Source organism: Dendrobates tinctorius, unplaced genomic scaffold (genome assembly GCF_039654945.1).
Source record: "Dendrobates tinctorius isolate UK_male_01 unplaced genomic scaffold, ASM3965494v1 ptg000044l, whole genome shotgun sequence".
NCBI lineage: Eukaryota > Metazoa > Chordata > Amphibia > Anura > Dendrobatidae > Dendrobates > Dendrobates tinctorius.
The window spans coordinates 20,844,811-20,863,743 of record NW_027361712.1 but is presented as its reverse complement, the minus strand read 5'-3'; the positions used below and the strand labels follow the sequence as shown (position 1 = coordinate 20,863,743).

Below are 18,933 nucleotides of genomic sequence, written 5' to 3'. Positions count from 1 at the left end.
GACATGTCACTTCTTTTCTGCGGATTCGACTGCAGTTTCCCATCTCCTCCATTGTAGAGGTGATAAACCGCAGGGCTAAACCGCAGCCTAATCTGCATGTAAACCGCAGGTCTTTGACCTGAAATTTACCTGCGGATTTTACAAAATCCGTGGGGAGAAATCCACAGCGCCTAAAAACTATGTGGGCACATAGCCTAAAGGTGGATTCATTTTAACTAACCCCTTAGTGACGGAGCCAATTTGGTACTTAATGACCAGGCCAATTTTTACAATTCTGACCACTGTCACTTTATGTGGTAATAACTCTGAAACATTCCAACGGATCCCGCTGATTCTGAGAATGTTTTTTCGTGACATATTGTACTTCATGTTAGTGGTAAAATTCCTTTGATATGACTTACATTTATTTATGAAAAAAACAGAAATTTGGCAACAATTTTGAAAATTTTGCAATTTTCAAACTTTTAATTTTTATGCCCTTAAATCAGAGAGTCATATCACACAAAATAGTTAATAAATCACATTTCCCACATGTCTACTTTACATCAGCACAATTTTGGAAACATAATTTTTTTTGTTAGGACGTTATAAGGATTAAAAGTTGACCAGCAAATTCTCATTTTTCCAACAAAATTTACAAAACCATTTTTTTAGGGACCACCACACATTTGAAGTGAGGTTGAAGGGTCAATATGACAGAAAATACCCAAAAGGAACACCATTTTAAAAACTGCACCTCCCAAGGTGCTCAACACTCCATTCAAGAAATGTATTAACCCTTCAGGTGCTTCACGAGAACTAAAGCAATGTGAAAGAAAAAAATTAACATTTTACTTCTTTCACAAAAAAATTACCTTAGGCTCAAACTTTTTATTTTCACAAGAGTATCAGGAGGAAATGGACCACAAAATTTTCTGTGCAATTTGTCCTGAGTATGCCGATACTCCGTATGTGGGGGAAAGCCACTGTTTGGGCGCATGGCAGAGCTCAGAAGGGACGGAGCACAGTTTGACTTTTTGAATCCAAAATTGGCTGGAATCAATTGTGGGTGCCATGTCGCATTTGGAGACCCCCTGATGTACCTAAATAGTGGAAACCCCCCAATTCTAACTCCAACCCTAACACAGCCCTACCCCTGACCCTAATCTTAACCCTAACCCTAATCCCAATCCTAACCACAACCCTAACCTCAACACTCCAACCGTAACCCCAACACCCCAAATGTAACCCCAACACAACCCTAACCCCGACACCACAACCGTAACCACCACAACACAATCGTAACCCAAACACCACAACAGTAAACCCACCCATAATACCAACACAACCCTAAACTTAGCCCAACCCTATCCCTAGCCTAACCATAACCCTAGCTCTAACCCTAATCCTAACCTTAGCCCCAACCCCAACTTTTGCCCCAACCCTAACCCTAACCCAAATGGAAGAAGACCCCGAGAGCTGGGGGACAGAGCCTAAGGGACTGGGGGGCTCATGGGACCCAATTTCTCTCTCCTATGATGTGCTTGATCATATCAGAAGAGAGAGAAATAAATGGGAAATCTGAGTTTTTGGTCTTTGCAGTTGCCGTTATTCGGAGAATAACAGCGAACGCACCACAGGGGACGTTAAAAACCAACTCAAATCATGTTCTCCGGACCCCAGAGAATTTCCAACGCTGGGAGGCACTATTATTTCTCAGCACCGCTTTTTAACTTTTTAAGTACCCTTAACTGCCGCAGTTAAAAGGTGTATTGGCGGTCGTTAAGAGGTTAAAATCTACATCGTCATACAAAGAAAGCTGAAGGAGTTAAAGGTACACCCCTCCCAAAGTCATGTCCTCCTACGTTTAGTTATCAGGATCCTGTCAGCGCTGGCGGACTGCCGTGGCTGAGCAGGGTAGCTCACCCAGACTACGGGGGCCCCGGGGTCCGAAGCTACAGGGAAAGTTCAGACAACAGGACCTGCGATACTGAAGATAGAAAGAAGTACAAGGACATAAAATCATGTGACCACAGGGGGCGTGGCTTAGCATCCTGTTGCAGGAGATGACTGTAGGATTCTATTACAGGAATCCTGGCGTACAGGCTAGGGAAACTCAGGTCAGACAAACGAGAGGTCATACACGGAGAGGGCGGCGCGGTACCAGAGGAACAGACAGAGAATAGTCAGAACGTAAGCAAAGAATCATACACCGAGATAGCAACGCAGTACAAGAGGGGAAATCAGAGTGTAGTCAGGTCCAAGGCAAAAGAGTCATACACGGAGATAGCAAAGTAGTATGAAGGGGACAGGCAGAAATTGTAACAGGGACAGAACCGGATCAAAAACAAACAAGCATAAAGTATCACAATCACTAAGCACACCAGGGTCACACACTCGGCCAAGGTCTGAGTATAAGCGACAAGGAGTGAGCCCACAATGAGGCTATAAAAAGCCTCCCAGAATCTCAGAGTGAGGCTGTCCAGATTAACCTCTGAACTACCTGATCCCACGAACGCAGCAGATCATGACATTAGTGCTCCGCGGTTTCTTTCACAGTGCTTCACTGTCCAAAATATTTTAGATTTTATCACTTTACCATGGTTTTAAGGTTCTGCAAGCAACAATCTAAGACCGACATCCTCCTTAATCTGAATTTATCACTACTGTCTCCAAGACTTTACACATGTTGTGCCAATTCTCAGAAATGCGTTACAGTGAACAACCAAGTGATTTTTGTAGATCCAAAGTTTTAAGCAAAAGTACAAAGCCCATTACTGGTCTAGATGAAAGGGTGGATCAGAGTCTGGTTCATTAAGAGATGCACTCCTCTTAATGAAGGCGCAAAGTAGTCTGCATGTGCACCTCGTCACAAATCTTAATCCAGTCCTTGCACCGATGCTCCTTGCACAGTCCTTGCACAGAACACCGATGCTCGTCGTGAATTTGACAAGCGGCATTGGTCACGCCTATTCCCTGCCTCAGCTCTGCCCATTTAATCCGACCTCGGTGAGAATAGCATGAGAATGCCAAGAATTGCAAAATCTTATTGCAGCTTCGAGTTGCCCTAAAACTTTGAACTTTTCAAAGCTTTTTACTCCAGAATTCTTGCTTAAATGCTTTGATGAATTGGCCCCGTAGTCTTCTCCAATTTTCCACCACCCTCTGCATTATTTTTTGGCACCATGGTCACTTTATTTAGTATTAATCCCAATAACCCATGCAATTATATTCACTTTATAGCTGCAGAATATGTTGGCAGCGCTATATAAAGATCATCATTATCAATACCTTATTTTAACATCCTAAATACTTTGTCCTCCCAGAAGATAAGTGTCAGACATGTTGGGCAACATTTTACACCCTCTTTTTGGATTAAGCATGCATGCTCATCCCAATCTAAAGCTCCCTATACACACTAGCCTAATGTTTGCCAAACCTGTATATAACGACAGTCTAATGTGTATAGGAACCCTGAACAGTCGATTGGGACGTTAAGGATCCGGAATGTGCGGTTAGTCCAATATCATGAGCTGAAAATTCAGCACAGAATGCTGGTCGTAAAACAATATTAATGGGGAAACAGTAATTTTAGGACTTGGCATTTTTCAGTTCTGTAAATTAGCTGTTTTTAATTCAATATATAGAACTAATGGAGTTGAAAAAAACCTGTCCCACCAAGGATATAGTTACAATCTTGAGAGCAAATATTTAATGCAGGGTAATGTAATATCATGGAAAAGTTATACGTACTCACTAGAATATGTTCCAAGGAAACATTGGTTTAAAAGTCGTAAACAGAGATTTGAAAATTGATCCAACTAATTTGAGATATATGTCCGATTTTCCATTTGTTCCCCCATTAGCACACAATGAATTGATTTGCTTAGTTTGTGATTCACATTTTGGAAATCGAAGAGGAGATGATTTCTCTACTGTTCATATCATGTGAATAGAACACTGCACTGATCTGTACATATTTCAGTGGCAAAATTAAACAGGAACTACTGGACCTCCATAAACCAATTGCACAATTCTGCAGGGAGGTTTTTCATGTAATGTTTTTTTTTGTGGGACAAAATTTGCAGGTAAAAACAAACTTCATGCAGATGCAGAACAATGACTTCCATAAAGCAGTGCTGGTCACAGTGCCATCATGCTGGAGAAATGTGGTGGTTTTGAAGGACGTCACAGCATCCGGAGGGTAAGCCTGTAAGGGGGTGAGATAGAATTACCGTATATACTCGAGCATAAGCCCACCCGAGTATAAGCCGAGGCCCCCTAATTTTGCCATGGAAAACTGGGTAAGCTTATTGACTCGAATATAAGCCGAGTGTACATTGTCCCCTCATCCCTGTCCTGCTCTGTGTGGCTCTCCCCCCTCCCAATATGCATGGCTCGGCTCCCCCGTCCCATCCTTCTATGTATGGCTCGGCTACCTGTCATCCCCCATCCTCCTCAGTGCTCTCCCAACCTTCTTCATGCTCCTCAGTGTTCCCCCCGTCCTCCTCTGTGCTCCTCCATCCTGCTCTGTGCTCCCCCATCCTCCTCAATGCTCCCCCATCCTGCTCCCTGCTCCCCCATCCTCCTCTGTGTGGCCCCATCCTGCTCCGTGCTCCCCCATCCTGCTAAGTGCTCCCCCATGCTTCCCCCATCAACCTCCGTGCTTCCCCCGTCCACCTCCGTGCTTCCCCCATCCACCTCTGTGCTTCCCCTGTCCACCTCCGTGCTCCCCCCGTCCATACTCACCCTGCTGTGCCATCACTGAACATCCCTGCATCCTCCGTTGTCCTGGTGCGGCAGCTTCTTCTTGTGTGAGCGGTCACGTGGTACCGCTCATTAAGGTCATGAATATGGATGCCACGCCTATGGGAGTGGAGTTGCGTCCATATTCATGACCTTAATGTGCGCTACCACATGACCCCTCAATGCAGGAAGAAGCTGCCAGCCATGGGACAACGGAGTATGCAGTGGAGTTTAGCGATGGCACAGGAGGGTGAGTATGATGTCCCAGCCACCAGATCCTGCCGCCGCTCCCCCTCCCCCTGCTGGTTTCTACACAATGACTCGTGTATAAGCCGAGGGGGCATTTTCAGCACAAAAAATGCGCTGAAAATCTCGGCTTATACACGTGTATACGGTACTTCCTTGCTTCCCTTCTTCTAATTGTCTTTTATCCATTGATGTTTACATATGCTAATGTTGATAATGTCTACGATAAATTATTGCGGTACTGCTACATAGAAATATGTATTACCGCTCACATTTTTGGTAGTGCCACATTTAAATATGTGTTATCATTTTTTGGAGTACTGTATTACGTTGTGTTTCTTAGTGTCATACTGTATATAATGTAATGTGATGATGTGTACTGATGTTCATGTACAGTTTACGGTAAGTAAAGTGCATCCTATCAGGAACATTAGAGGAGGGTACTTTAGTATTATAGTTCTTTTACATAGGGTAGGTGTAGATCTGTTGTGGGCCACTAGATGGGGGCATACTAGTGGGCACTGTAGGTATAGCTTATAGGATGTTTATAGAGGGTTAAGTGTAGAATGGGCTGCAGGGTAGTAAGACAGAAGTTTCTAGGAAGTTAGGTCAGACGGGGCCAGGGTGCCCAAGTGTCCACATGGACTATAGGCCCAGGACAGCTCGGCAGCCACATAACGTTAAATTGCTGCAGCCCATGTTACCCACGGCCACTGTGTGTCATAGCAGTGGGCCAGTACAGGAAAGGAAAGATGTGGTGACTTATTGCCTGGGCGAATGCCTTTAGGGCAGGAGTCGGTTGGAGTGAGGAGTTGAAGGAAGTTGGAGCTTCGACGAGAATGGTACAGACGGGCTGGATGCAGAGGCAACCAAACCTGGTGACTGATGATTTTGAGTCTGGGGCGAAACAGGCAGAAGGTATTGTCATCATGGCGAGGTCAGGCCAGGAAGGACCTGGTGAGCAGTCTAGAACGGTCCGGTCTGGGCGTGTACTGCACAGAAGCACAGCCAAGTAGGCAAAGATGAGGAAAAAGTGAATATCATGATGTGCCAACTGTGGATGTAACGTGTGAAGTAATAAGTAAAGAGAATGTTCAAGTTATCCTGGATTGTGTCTCCATTACTGGAGGTCGCCTGAAAGAGGGACCGTCGTCGCCTGGGAAGTGCTCAGGGAAGTCTGGATTTGGAGATGCAGGTATACCGAAGAGAAAAATACAGTTTTCTGTAGGGGTAGGACTGGACATAGATGTTACAGTATCTCAGGTCACGACTACAGTCCTGTCCTCCCCTTACAAGCCCATAGCTGCCAATTACAGCTGGATAGCCAACAAAAGAGCAAGAATGAAAAACGATCCTGAGTTGTGTGTAATTTACAAGGAGAGAGAGTGAAATGTCATCTTTGCTCAATATTTGGGAAATGCTGGTTGCAAGCCACTTGCATTTGCTATGTGCCAGCCCTAAAGGTTGGTCAATGGCACTATGGCAGTCCTCCTGCATTATTCTGTTACAGTACTCTGAACTATCTTTTGCTCCCAGATTCAGTCCTAACCTCACTAGTAATTAGGTGGGACGCCAATACTTTGTTTACTTCCAACTATACATGTACATGTGTACTTGTAGTGGTATTGTGAGTTTGCTTATACATGCTCACCTAAGATTTACTGTATGGGGTATCCAAACAATACCTCATAACGCTTTGACAGGGGGAAGAAATGTAAGATTATCATATTCAAAAGCTAATGAAAGGCTACTGAAAGGCTATCTGTGGAGTGGTCAGTAGAAAGCAATGTAAAATCAACTTGCTGTTGACCACTCGATTGATCATGAGATCGCAGGGATTAAGGTATGACATCAGAACTACAATTTTGTACTAAAACATCCCATGACTGTAACAGAGAATTAAGCAGCCACTGATTGGCTCAGGGATCGCGTGACGTAAAAATGTCAAGACAGCCCCAGGAAAGACAGTGCCGACAACCCTGGCACAGCACGTAGATGAGTTTAAGTGTTATTATTTTACGGGGGTGCAAACATACAAATTGTGAAGTTGTTGTCCAAGTAGTGGACAACCCCATTATCTAATGTTTCCCCTTACAACTGGAGAGGCTTAAAGGGTTTGGCCACTACTGGACAAATGAAGCTTAATCACTTCAGGGCCACGTTTAAAGTTAAAACATTGTATACTGCCCTCCCGCAGTGGTGCTATTCAAGGCATGTCGGCTCTCCTGTTCCTGGTGCGTTAATTGTTGCATCATGGGTGTGCTGCAGCAAATCAGCGATTGTTGATTGGCTGTAGCTAGTCAATATTTAATCCGAGCAGACTACTGCTCTAACGTAATAGTAAAGGCTGCAGCCCATCAGATCCGTGACACAACATTGACTAGTGATCCACAAGGAAAAGCAGCACTGACATCACTGGAATGGCATGGCGCCTCTGCCAGAAGTGAGAATCTACTCTTAACCCCTTTACCCCCGAGGGTGAATTGCACGTTATTGACCGGGCCAATTTTTACAATTCTGATCACTGTCCCTTTATGAGGTAATAACTCTGGAACGCTTCAACGGATCTTGGCGATTCTGAGAATGTTTTTTCAAGACATATTGAACTTCTCGATAATTGTAAAATTTCTTCGATATAACTTGCATTTATTTGTGTAAACAACAGAAATCTGGAGAAAATTTTCCAATTTTCAAACTGAATTTTTATGTCCTTAAAACAGAGAAATATGTCACTCGATAGTTAATAAATAACATTTCCCACATGTCTACTTTTCATCAGCACAATTTTGGAAACAACATTTTTTTTGCTTTTTGTTAGGAAGTTATAAGGGCTAAAAGTTGCCCAGCGATTTCTCATTTTTACACCAAAACTTACAAAACCATTTTTTTAGGGACCACCTCACATTTGAAGTCACTTTGAGGGGTCTATATGGCAGAAAATACCCAAAACTGACACCATTCTAAAAACTGCACCCCTCAAGCTGATGAAAAGTACATTCAAGAAGCTTATTAACCCTTCAGGTGTTTCACAGGAGTAGAAGCAACGTGGAAAGAAAAAATGAACATATAACTTTTTAGTCACAATAATGATATTTTAGCAACAATTTTTTATTTTCACAAGGTTAAAAGGAGAAAATGGACAGATAAAGTTGTTGTACAATTTCTCCTGAGTACGCCGATACCCCATATGTGGGGGAAATCCACTGTTTGGGCACACGGCAGAGCTCGGAAGGGAAGGAGCGCCGATTGACTTTTTCAGACCAAAATTGGCTGGAATTGAGGTCGGATGCCATGTCGCATTTAGAGAGCTTCTGATGTGCCTAAACAGTGAAAACCCCCACAAGTGACCCCATTTTGGAAACTAGACCCCCTTAGAAACTTATCTAGATGTGTGGTGAGAACTTTGAACCCACAAGTGTTCCACTAAAGTTTATAATGCCCGGGCATGAAAAAAAAAACAACATTTTTTTTTCAACAAAAATTATTTTTTAGTCCCAAATTTTTATTTTCCCAAGGGTAACAGGAGAAATTGGACTCCAAAAGTTGTTGTCCAATTTGTCCTGAGTATGCTGGTACCCAATGTGTTGGAGAAAACTACTGTTTGGGTACACACGCCGGGGCTCGGAAGGGAAGTAGTGGCGTTTTAGAATGCAGACTTTGATGGAATGGTCTGCGGGCGTCATGTTCCGTTTGCAGAGCCCTTGATGTGCCTAACCAGTAGAAACCCCTCACAAGTGGCCCCATTTTGGAAACTAGGCCCCCTAAGGAACTTATCTAGATGTGTGGTGAGAACTTTGAACCCCCAAGTGTTTCACTAAAGTTTATAAAGCCCAGGCGTGAAAAAAAAATATTTTTTTTCCACAAAAATGATTTTTTAGCCCCCAATTTTTTATTTTCCCAAAGGTAACAGGAGAAATTGGACCCCAAAAGTTGTTTTACAATTTATCCAGAGCACACTGATACCCCATATCTGGGGAAAAATACTGTTTGGGCACACATCGGGGCTCGGAAGGGAAGTAATGACGTTTTGTAATCCAGACTTTGAAGGAATAGTCAGCGGGCATCATGTTGCGTTAGCAGAGCCCCTGATGTGCCTAAACAGTAAAAAAAACCACAAGTACCCCTTTTCGGAAACTAGACACACAAGGAACTTATCTAGATGTGTCTAAACAGTGGCAATACCCAACAAGTGCGCCCTTTTTGGAAACTAGACCCCCAAGGAACTTATCTAGATGTGGCCCCTTTTTGGTACTAATCTACTGTTTCCTGTTATGTAAATTTAACTAAATTAGTAGCGCATGGAGGTATGGTACAGTTTGAAGCAATCTTTCATACACAAGCCAGGTTTTTCGGGGCAAGTGTCACATTGATAAATGGGGTCCTTGTGTATTCCCCTTTTGTAACACATTAATATTAGGCCCTTAACCACTACCTCCTGGAACTGAAGGTAGGACGTATTGGTGTGGCCTGCACATCGTGACAGCAGGAAAGCGTTGAGCATTGCCATTTGTACAATGTGCATGCCAGCTTTTTGTACCACACCTTGGCCTTTCTCAAAGCACTGTACTGTTGGAGGAGTTGATCAGAGAGATCAACGCCCCCTATGTTTTTGGTGTACCCCAGTACATAGTCCGGTTTGCAGACCTGTGTAGAGGTACCTCATACAGTGCTGAGGGCCCTGCCATCACCGTGTATGGTGGTCAAGAGAAGGCCATTCCTCTTGTCCTTGTACTTGTTTTTGCAGACAGTACCGCAGGTGGCGGTACTTCACGCAGAGAGGGATTTGAAGATTGGGATGCTGGTATAAAAGTTATCGGTGCAGAGGTGATAACCTTTATCCTGCAATGGGTGCACCAAATCACACACAATTTTCCCACTCACTCCCAGGACAGGGGGACATTCAGGGGAATCAAAGGTGTCCTTTCCTTTGTAAACTCTAAACCTGTGGGTGTACCCTGAGGTACTCTCACACAGCTTATAGAGTTTGATTCCGTACCTGGCCCTTTTGCTGGGCAGGTACTGACAGAATCTGAGCCTTCCCTTAAAATGAACTAAGGACTCAACCATGCAGATGTCTCTTTGGTGCACGTACAATTCCGTAAACTTTCTGTTGAAGTGTTCGATGACTGGCCGAACTATGAACAGACGGTCAAAGTTGGGGTCATCTCATGAGGGACACTGTGCATTATCGGTATAATGCAGGAATTTGTGGCTGGCCTCAAACGCATCCGGGCCATGACCATTCATAACACTGGAGTATAAAATATCAACACTTCAATATTGCCGAAGTTCTGGCTTCTTCAGGATCCCCATGTGAAGGACCAAAACTGCATCATTTCAACTGCATCTACAGGAGACCAGTCAGAAAATGATGAATCAGGGTTTTGTGCCAAAAATTGACGAGCATATAAATTAGTTTGGCCCACCATGAGGTTAACAAAATCCTCAGAGAAAAAGACTTTCAAAAAGTCTATTTCTGTGAGGCCAGTGGTGTCAAGATTGATTCCTGATTCTGCCACTAAATCAGGAATCAGTGGCTTGTAATTTTTTGGGGGTGAGGTCCATACAGGGTCAGTAATGGGGTGCGCTGGTTCATCTTCTGGAATGGTGGGCGCTGCCTCATCTTCTGTCCTGGGACGACTGCGTGGTGGTTCTGCAGGACCCGATGAGGAAGAAGAGGATGAAGAATCTGAGAAATAAAGAAATGTGGTATCCTCTCCCTCGCTATCAGTGTCGGAGACAAGGAAAGCATATGCCTCCTCCACTGAAAAGAGCTGATGGGACGAACGTGACAGGTGGGACATTTTTTTTATGAATATGAAGCTTGTGTCAAGTACTTTATTTTTAACTGTGTGTGGGGGGATAGTGTTTGGTGTAAACTTTTGTCTGAAAAGAAAAAGCTAAAAGAAAAAAGCACAACCAGGGAGAAAAAAATGTCTGTGAAAAGAAAAGTGTAAAACAGCAGGCACGAGCTCTGATCAGTGAACTGTTTCACTTATCAAACTTCAGCGGCTACTGGATGTGCGCACGGAGGTGGCAAAAATAAAAGTGAGTAAAACAGCAGGCACGAGTTCCGATCAGTGAACTGTTTTGTTTATTAAAGTTCGGCGGCTGCTGGATGTGAGCATGGAGGTGGCGCAAGGGGGGTGAGAAAGAAAAATGGAAAACAGCAGGCACAAGCTCTGATAAGTGAACTGCGTCACTTATCAAAGTTCGGCGGCTGCTGGATGTGCGCATGGAGGTGGCGCAAAAGGGGGTGAGAAAAAAAAGCCAGCCCGAGTGTTGTTCGGTGAACTGCGTCACCAATCAACGCTCGGCGACTGCTAAATGTGCACACAGAGGTGGTGCAAAGGGGGGGGTGGAGGGGGTAAAAAGAGGGGAAAAGGGTAGGGGGAAGGGGGGTATGGGGGGATTGAGCTGGATGGAAAGAGTTCGGGCAGGGATCAGGGATCAAAACATTTATGGTTGTAGTCTCTCTTCTTTCATCTGTCTTGTCCTCTTTTGTCTTTTTTCAGCAGGGATTGTGGTGTCACAAGCCCCAGCACAGCAGGAGATCCAGCAGTGTGACCGCTCTGCAGGAATCCTCGGCTAGTGTGAGGACCTGCAGAGCAGTCACAGACAGGTCACAGAGCAGTCATATCACTGCTGTGACCTGTTATTGGTGTGATCGATGATGACATCGATCACACCAATCAGAGCTGGCCTTGGTGACGCCGGTGTTGCTAGGCACCGGCCTAGGATCGGAGCTCACAGCTCCGATCCTAGGCAGGTCACCAGCAGGGCACAGCGTGGTCACACCACAGCTGTGCCCTGTGATTGGGGCGATTGACGATTACATCGATGGCACCAATCAGCAGATCCAGGCCATGCCTGGCTTTTCCTAGGCATTGGCCTAGGATCGGTGCTTCTACAGCACCGATCCTAGACAGGTCACGGCAGGGCACAGCGCGGTAACACCGTGGCTGTGCCCTGTGATTGGCGCGATCTATGTGATCGGTACTCGATCCTAGGCTGGGACATTACTGTTTCAGGCAATCTGTGTTGGCACCCCACAGGATGCCAACACCATCTTCCCACAGGTAAGATGGCACCAGAATTTTAATGCTATCACCGCGACTTCGGTCGCATTAAAGATATGACGTACTATACCGTCCATGGTCGGACAGGCCCAGGTCACAAGGACAGTATAGTACGTCGGATGGCAGAGAGGGGTTAAATGAGGCCCTGAAGTGATTAAGTTAAGGTTGTCTAGTAGAGGACAGCACATTTAATGTCCGATCAGGACTTTTTTTTACCTTAACCCTAGTCATTGATCAGAATCAGACTGCATAGTACACAACAAATGTAAGTGATTTGAATCAAAATAAATTTGAAAATATGGTTTAATTTCCATTAAATGTTATAACATGCTGAAACTAAAGCAAGTAAATTCCCCATGCAAGTTACATGAAAGTCACCCTAACTTGCTGATTTTGGCAGAACTGACTAATCATATGATGTATATGAGGCCTCCTGACTTTCCCGCAAGTGCGATACTCGGCAGTTAGAATTTCAGTGCCTGATCCTTTTGATTTCGCGAGAATTAAGTCGCTGCCAATGGAATCTGGCAGTGGCTTTTTCCTCTCTCCCTGTTCAAAACAGACGAGTGCTTGTCCAAGCCTAACAGTTAAAATACAAATACTATTCATGTACAAATTATACAAAAATAAATACTTTCTTACATAAAACATCATTTTGTTGGGTAGTGGAGGTTTGGATGGCACTCTCCTATTAGAGCATTCATCTTATATATGTCTTAAAGGGGTTGTCTGGTCTTGTGATACAAGTCTGCAAGCACTCTACAATAATTGCACACTGTCAGGATTTGCCAGTTTTGCTGCTTTTGCGATTTGCATACATGTGGTAATGTGCTGACTAGATGTGCTTCAACTCGCTCAATTCACTTGCATAGTTGAGCGAGGCTGCACAAGTCTAGTGGGAATGTGATCGAAGTATGCAAATCGCATACTTGCAATCATATGACCGCCCGCTCTCGGCCTCAACACTGGAGAACCCTGACAGCGCGCACTCTATGTGACTGCAGACTTTTATCACAAGACTGGACAACATAAACGGAAAACACCTTGTGTCAAATTCCCTTTTGGGGCAAGTCTTTAACAGGCCAAGATATATCAATACAACAGCAGAGATTTTCCACATAATTAATCTGAAGTCCAAATGATTAAGCTCTATGCACTAGAATATTCAGCAATTTTCTAAGCTCTCATTATGTTACATATACTGTGCCATGAAAAAGTATTCATATCCCTGAACTTTTTCACATTTTTCAAGCTACATCCATAAACTTAAATGTATTTTATGTGATATACCAAGAAAAAATAGAAAGTATTGTGAAGAGTAAAGGAAATTATATGTTTTTCTAATTATTTAAAAATATAAATCTGAAAATTGTAACGTGCATTTGTATTCAGCCCCCATGAGTCAGTACTTTGTAGGACCACCTTTCGCTGCAATTACTGCTGCAATTCTTTTGGGGTATGTCTATACCAGCGTTGCACATCTAGTGGCTGAAAATGTTGCCCATTCTTCTTTGCAGACTAGCTCTATCTCAGTGTGATTGGTTGGAGAGAGTCTGTGAATAGCAAATTTCAAGTCTTGTCACAGATTCTCAATGGGATTTAGATCTGGACTGTGACTGGGCCATTCACACACATGAATATGATTTGATCAAAACCATTCAGTATGTTTAGGGTTGTTGTCCTGCTGGAAGTTGAACCTACGCCCCAGTCTAAAGTCTTTTGCAGTGTCTAACTGGTTTTCCTCCAGGACTGACCTGTATTTAGCTTTATCCATCTTCCCATCAACTCTGACCAGCTTCCCTGATCCTGCTGGAGAAAAGCATCCCCACCGCATGACGCTGCCATCGCCATGTTTAACGGTAGGGAATGGTGTTTCAGGGTGATGTGCAGTGTTAGTTTTTTGGATTTAGCCTAAAAAGTTCTACTTTGGTCTCTTCTGACCAGAGCACCTTCTTTCACATGCTATCTCTGGCATCTACATTACTTTTTGTAGACTGCAAATGGGACTTCTTATGGCTTGCTTTCCAAAATGGCTTTCTTGTTTCCATTCTTCCCCAATGGCAAGATTGTGGAATATATGACTAATAGTTGTCCTGTGGAAAGATTCTCCCACCTGAGCTGTAGATCTCAACAGTTCATCCAGAGTGACCACAGGCCTCCTGGATGCATTTCTAATTATTGTTTTCCTTGCTTGAGATGCCAGATTAGGTGGACGGCCATGTCTTGGTAGGTTTGTAGCTCTGCCATACTCATTCCATTTTTGGATGATGGATTGAACAGTGCTCTGTGAGATGTTCAGCGCTTGGGCTATTTTTTTATAACCTAACGCTGCTTTCCTCTTCTCCACAACTTTATCCCTGACCTGTCTGTTGGGTTCCTTCCTTCATGATGCTGCTTGATCCCTAATCTTCTCAAACATAAGAAATGACAGCTGTAGTTACACTGATAAACAACACACAGGTGGACTCAATTTTCTAATTATGTGACTTCTGGAGGCAATTGGTCACTCAAGATTTTATTCAGGGGTATCAGACAACAGGGAACTGAATGCAAATGCACGTCACAATGTTCAGATTTATATTTTTTAAATAATTAGAAAACCATGTATCATTTCCTTTACACTTCACAAATACATGCTACTTTGTGTTCGTATATCACATAAAATCCCAATAAAACACATGTAGAAGGATGAGTCATAAATCTCTTGCATCGGTATAAGTAAAAATATGAAGCCATAGCCAGAGATGACAGGCACATCTGTGCTGGGACTTGTACACATTTGCTACTCACCAGTATCCTGTCCTCTAGCTTTCTTGGTCTGGTCTCTAGTTGCACTCTCTGGAGACGAAACTCTCCTCCAGCCCGGCTCAGCAGCTGTCTAATGCTGTCTGGGGAGACCATGTGAGACAATCCAGTGAGTATATTAATACTTTAGAATGGAAAAGGGAAAAATAGCAGTAAATCTGAGCTATAATATGATATCTGCCCAGCTACAGATTGTAAGCCTTGTATATAGCTAGGTGGGAACCATTCCAATGCTACAGAAAAGCAGTACATGCACAAGATGGGCAGCGTATAAGCTACAGTAAGATGGAAAATGGCTAATGTGGACGTTACCAGCAACAGTTGTATTCCCAAAAATGGGCCAACACAATAGACAAATTAATAGATTTCGTAATTAACAATGCAATTATAAATCAGACACCTACCACCCAGTTATTCCAAATGTACATAATACGTGCATTACAGAGGCCAACACTCAACACAAGCCTTACAGCAATGCTCGACACACAGATCAATAGATCGATAGATAAATATATAGATAGATAATAGCTAGATAGATAGATAATAGATAGATAGATAGATAGATAGATAGATAGATAGATGATAGGTAGATAGATAGATAGACAATAGACAGATAGCTAGATAGATAGATAATAGCAAACTAGAAAGATAAATAGATAGATAGATGATAGATAATAGATAGATATGGGATAGATAGACAGATAATAGATAGATAGACAATAGACAGATAGATAGATAACAGATAGCTAGATAGATAAATAGATAGATAACAGATAGCTATCTGATAGATAAATATATAGATAGATAATAGCTAGCTAGCTAGATAAATAGATAGATAGATGATAGATAATAGATAGATATGGGATAGACAGATAGACAGATAATAGATAGATAACAGATAGATAGATAGATAGATAGATAGATAGATAGACAGGACAGGAGGCACTCTGAAGAGGTATGGAAAATACTAACAAGTACCGGTCTATAAAAAAAAGCGAACCACCGTTGAATGTCAAATTTAGCTGAGTACGTTAATAAGTGCTAAGGTTCGGACCTTTTATTTAAAAAAAAAATACATCTCTATTTACATCTAAACGTAAGACAAGGAGAATCATAGAACATAGCAATAATCATATGTACTGTGAGACTGATAAGCAACATAAAGGGACGCAAAGAAGAATACACAATGTACGAGGTCATGAAAAATATACACGCATGAGCGATGGCAATAGATAGATAGATAATGGATATATTCCAGTCTCACCTTGCAGTGCTCTGCAGGGCTCCATACACAGCTGGTTCATGGCTGCTGCATTTCTTGCTCTGTCATAACATCAGCTGCATGCAGCCCCTCTTCTATCCGGCTGTATATATTAGGGGGTATTGTAGGGAAATATGTCTGTTGTGGCGGATCACACAGTGTATAGAGCCAGCAGTTTGGTGTTGGCCCCCATGGATGCCCACTGTATGAAGCAATGGGTGTGCGTCCTCCCCGCTCGCCCGGATGGGTCACTTGGTGGTCCGCTGGCTTCTGTGCCTGTCTCTCTCAGTCTCTCACTCTGGATGTTGTGATAGAGACAGCAGGTCCAGCAGCAGAACTGCGTATGTGAGAGGGAGAGAGACAGTCTGTGCTGCTGGTGTGTGACGGTGAGAGGGAGAGAGACAGTCTGTGCTGCTGGTGTGTGATGTGAGAGGGAGAGAGACAGTCTGTGCTGCTGGTGTGTGACGGTGAGAGGGAGAGAGACAGCCTGTGCTGCTGGTGTGTGACGGTGAGAGGGAGAAAGACAGTCTGTGCTGCTGGTGTGTGACGGTGAGAGGGAGAGAGACAGTCTGTGCTGCTGGTGTGTGACGGTGAGAGGGAGAGAGACAGCCTGTGCTGCTGGTGTGTGACGGTGAGAGGGAGAGAGACAGTCTGTGCTGCTGGTGTGTGACGGTGAGAGGGAGAGAGACAGTCTGTGCTGCTGGTGTGTGACGGTGAGAGGGAGAGAGACAGTCTGTGCTGCTGGTGTGTGACGGTGAGAGGGAGAGAGACAGTCTGTGCTGCTGGTGTGTGACGGTGAGAGGGAGAGAGACAGTCTGTGCTGCTGGTGTGTGACGGTGAGAGGGAGAGAGACAGTCTGTGCTGCTGGTGTGTGACGGTGAGAGGGAGAGAGACAGTCTGTGCTGCTGGTGTGTGATGTGAGAGGGAGAGAGACAGCCTGTGCTGCTGGTGTGTGACGGTGAGAGGGAGAAAGACAGTCTGTGCTGCTGGTGTGTGACGGTGAGAGGGAGAGAGACAGTCTGTGCTGCTGGTGTGTGACGGTGAGAGGGAGAGAGACAGTCTGTGCTGCTGGTGTGTGACGGTGAGAGGGAGAGAGACAGTCTGTGCTGCTGGTGTGTGACGGTGAGAGGGAGAGAGACAGTCTGTGCTGCTGGTGTGTGACGGTGAGAGGGAGAGAGACAGCCTGTGCTGCTGGTGTGTGACGGTGAGAGGGAGAGAGACAGCCTGTGCTGCTGGTGTGTGACGGTGAGAGGGAGAGAGACAGCCTGTGCTGCTGGTGTGTGACGGTGAGAGGGAGAGAGACAGCCTGTGCTGCTGGTGTGTGACGGTGAGAGGGAGAGAGACAGTCTGTGCTGCTGGTGTGTGACGGTGAGAGGGAGAAAGACAGTCTGTGCTGCTGGTGTGTGACGGTGAGAGGGAGAGAGATAGCCTGTGCTGCTGGTGTGTGACGGTGAGAGGGAGAGAGACAGTCTGTGCTGCTGGTGTGTGACGGTGAGAGGGAGAGAGACAGCCTGTGCTGCTGGTGTGTGACGGTGAGAGGGAGAGAGACAGCCTGTGCTGCTGGTGTGTGACGGTGAGAGGGAGAGAGACAGTCTGCTGCTGGTGTGTGATGGTGAGAGGGAGAGAGACAGTCTGTGCTGCTGGTGTGTGATGTGAGAGGGAGAGAGACAGTCTGTGCTGCTGGTGTGTGACGGTGAGAGGGAGAGAGACAGCCTGTGCTGCTGGTGTGTGATGGTGAGAGGGAGAGAGACAGCCTGTGCTGCCGGTGTGTGATGTGAGAGGGAGAGAGACAGTCTGTGCTGCCGATGTGTGATGGTGAGAGGGAGAGAGACAGTCTGTGCTGCCGGTGTGTGATGGTGAGAGGGAGAGAGACAGTCTGTGCTGCCGGTGTGTGATGGTGAGAGGGAGAGAGACAGTCTGTGCTGCTGGTGTGTGATGGTGAGAGGGAGAGAGACAGTCTGTGCTGCTGGTCTGTGATGGTGAGAGGGAGAGAGACAGTCTGTGCTGCTGGTGTGTGATGGTGAGAGGGAGAGAGACAGTCTGTGCTGCTGGTGTGTGATGTGAGACGGAGAGAGACAGTCTGTGCTGCTGGTGTGTGACGGTGAGAGGGAGAGAGACAGTCTGTGCTGCTGGTGTGTGACGGTGAGAGGGAGAGAGACAGCCTGTGCTGCTGGTGTGTGACGGTGAGAGGGAGAGAGACAGCCTGTGCTGCTGGTGTGTGACGGTGAGAGGGAGAGAGACAGTCTGCTGCTGGTGTGTGATGTGAGAGGGAGAGAGACAGTCTGTGCTGCTGGTGTGTGACGGTGAGAGGGAGAGAGACAGCCTGTGCTGCTGGTGTGTGATGGTGAGAGGGAGAGAGACAGCCTGTGCTGCCGGTGTGTGATGTGAGAGGGAGAGAGACAGTCTGTGCTGCCGGTGTGTGATGGTGAGAGGGAGAGAGACAGTCTGTGCTGCCGGTGTGTGATGGTGAGAGGGAGAGAGACAGTCTGCTGCCGGTGTGTGATGGTGAGAGGGAGAGAGACAGTCTGTGCTGCCGGTGTGTGATGTGAGAGGGAGAGAGACAGCCTGTGCTGCTGGTGTGTGACGGTGAGAGGGAGAGAGACAGCCTGTGCTGCTGGTGTGTGACGGTGAGAGGGAGAGAGACAGCCTGTGCTGCTGGTGTGTGACGGTGAGAGGGAGAGAGACAGTCTGTGCTGCTGGTGTGTGACGGTGAGAGGGAGAGAGACAGCCTGTGCTGCTGGTGTGTGACGGTGAGAGGGAGAGAGACAGTCTGTGCTGCTGGTGTGTGACGGTGAGAGGGAGAGAGACAGTCTGTGC

At 45.3% G+C, this 18,933-nt stretch overlaps 1 protein-coding gene across 9 annotated transcripts in view; it reads right to left on the bottom strand.

The window, feature by feature from the left end:
• The window catches only part of CARMIL3 (capping protein regulator and myosin 1 linker 3), a 155,971-nt gene extending 139,388 nt beyond the window's left edge, over positions 1 to 16,583 (bottom strand). For 4 of the 9 annotated variants that reach the window (XR_012232183.1, XM_073575415.1, XM_073575418.1 and 1 more), the window contains exons 1-2: positions 16,120 to 16,581; positions 14,841 to 14,938 (exon numbers count right to left, since the gene is read on the bottom strand). Coding sequence is in view for 8 of the 9 variants with exons in the window: in XM_073575415.1 (XP_073431516.1) it covers positions 14,841 to 14,938; positions 16,120 to 16,159 (138 nt within the window). In the remaining variant the exon portion in view is untranslated. Of the gene's footprint in view, positions 1 to 14,840; positions 14,939 to 16,119 lie in introns of all 9 variants that reach the window. The other 5 variants (XM_073575417.1, XM_073575420.1, XM_073575421.1 and 2 more) reach the window with 3 other exon arrangements.
• Between the last annotated feature and the right edge of the window lie 2,350 nt (positions 16,584 to 18,933).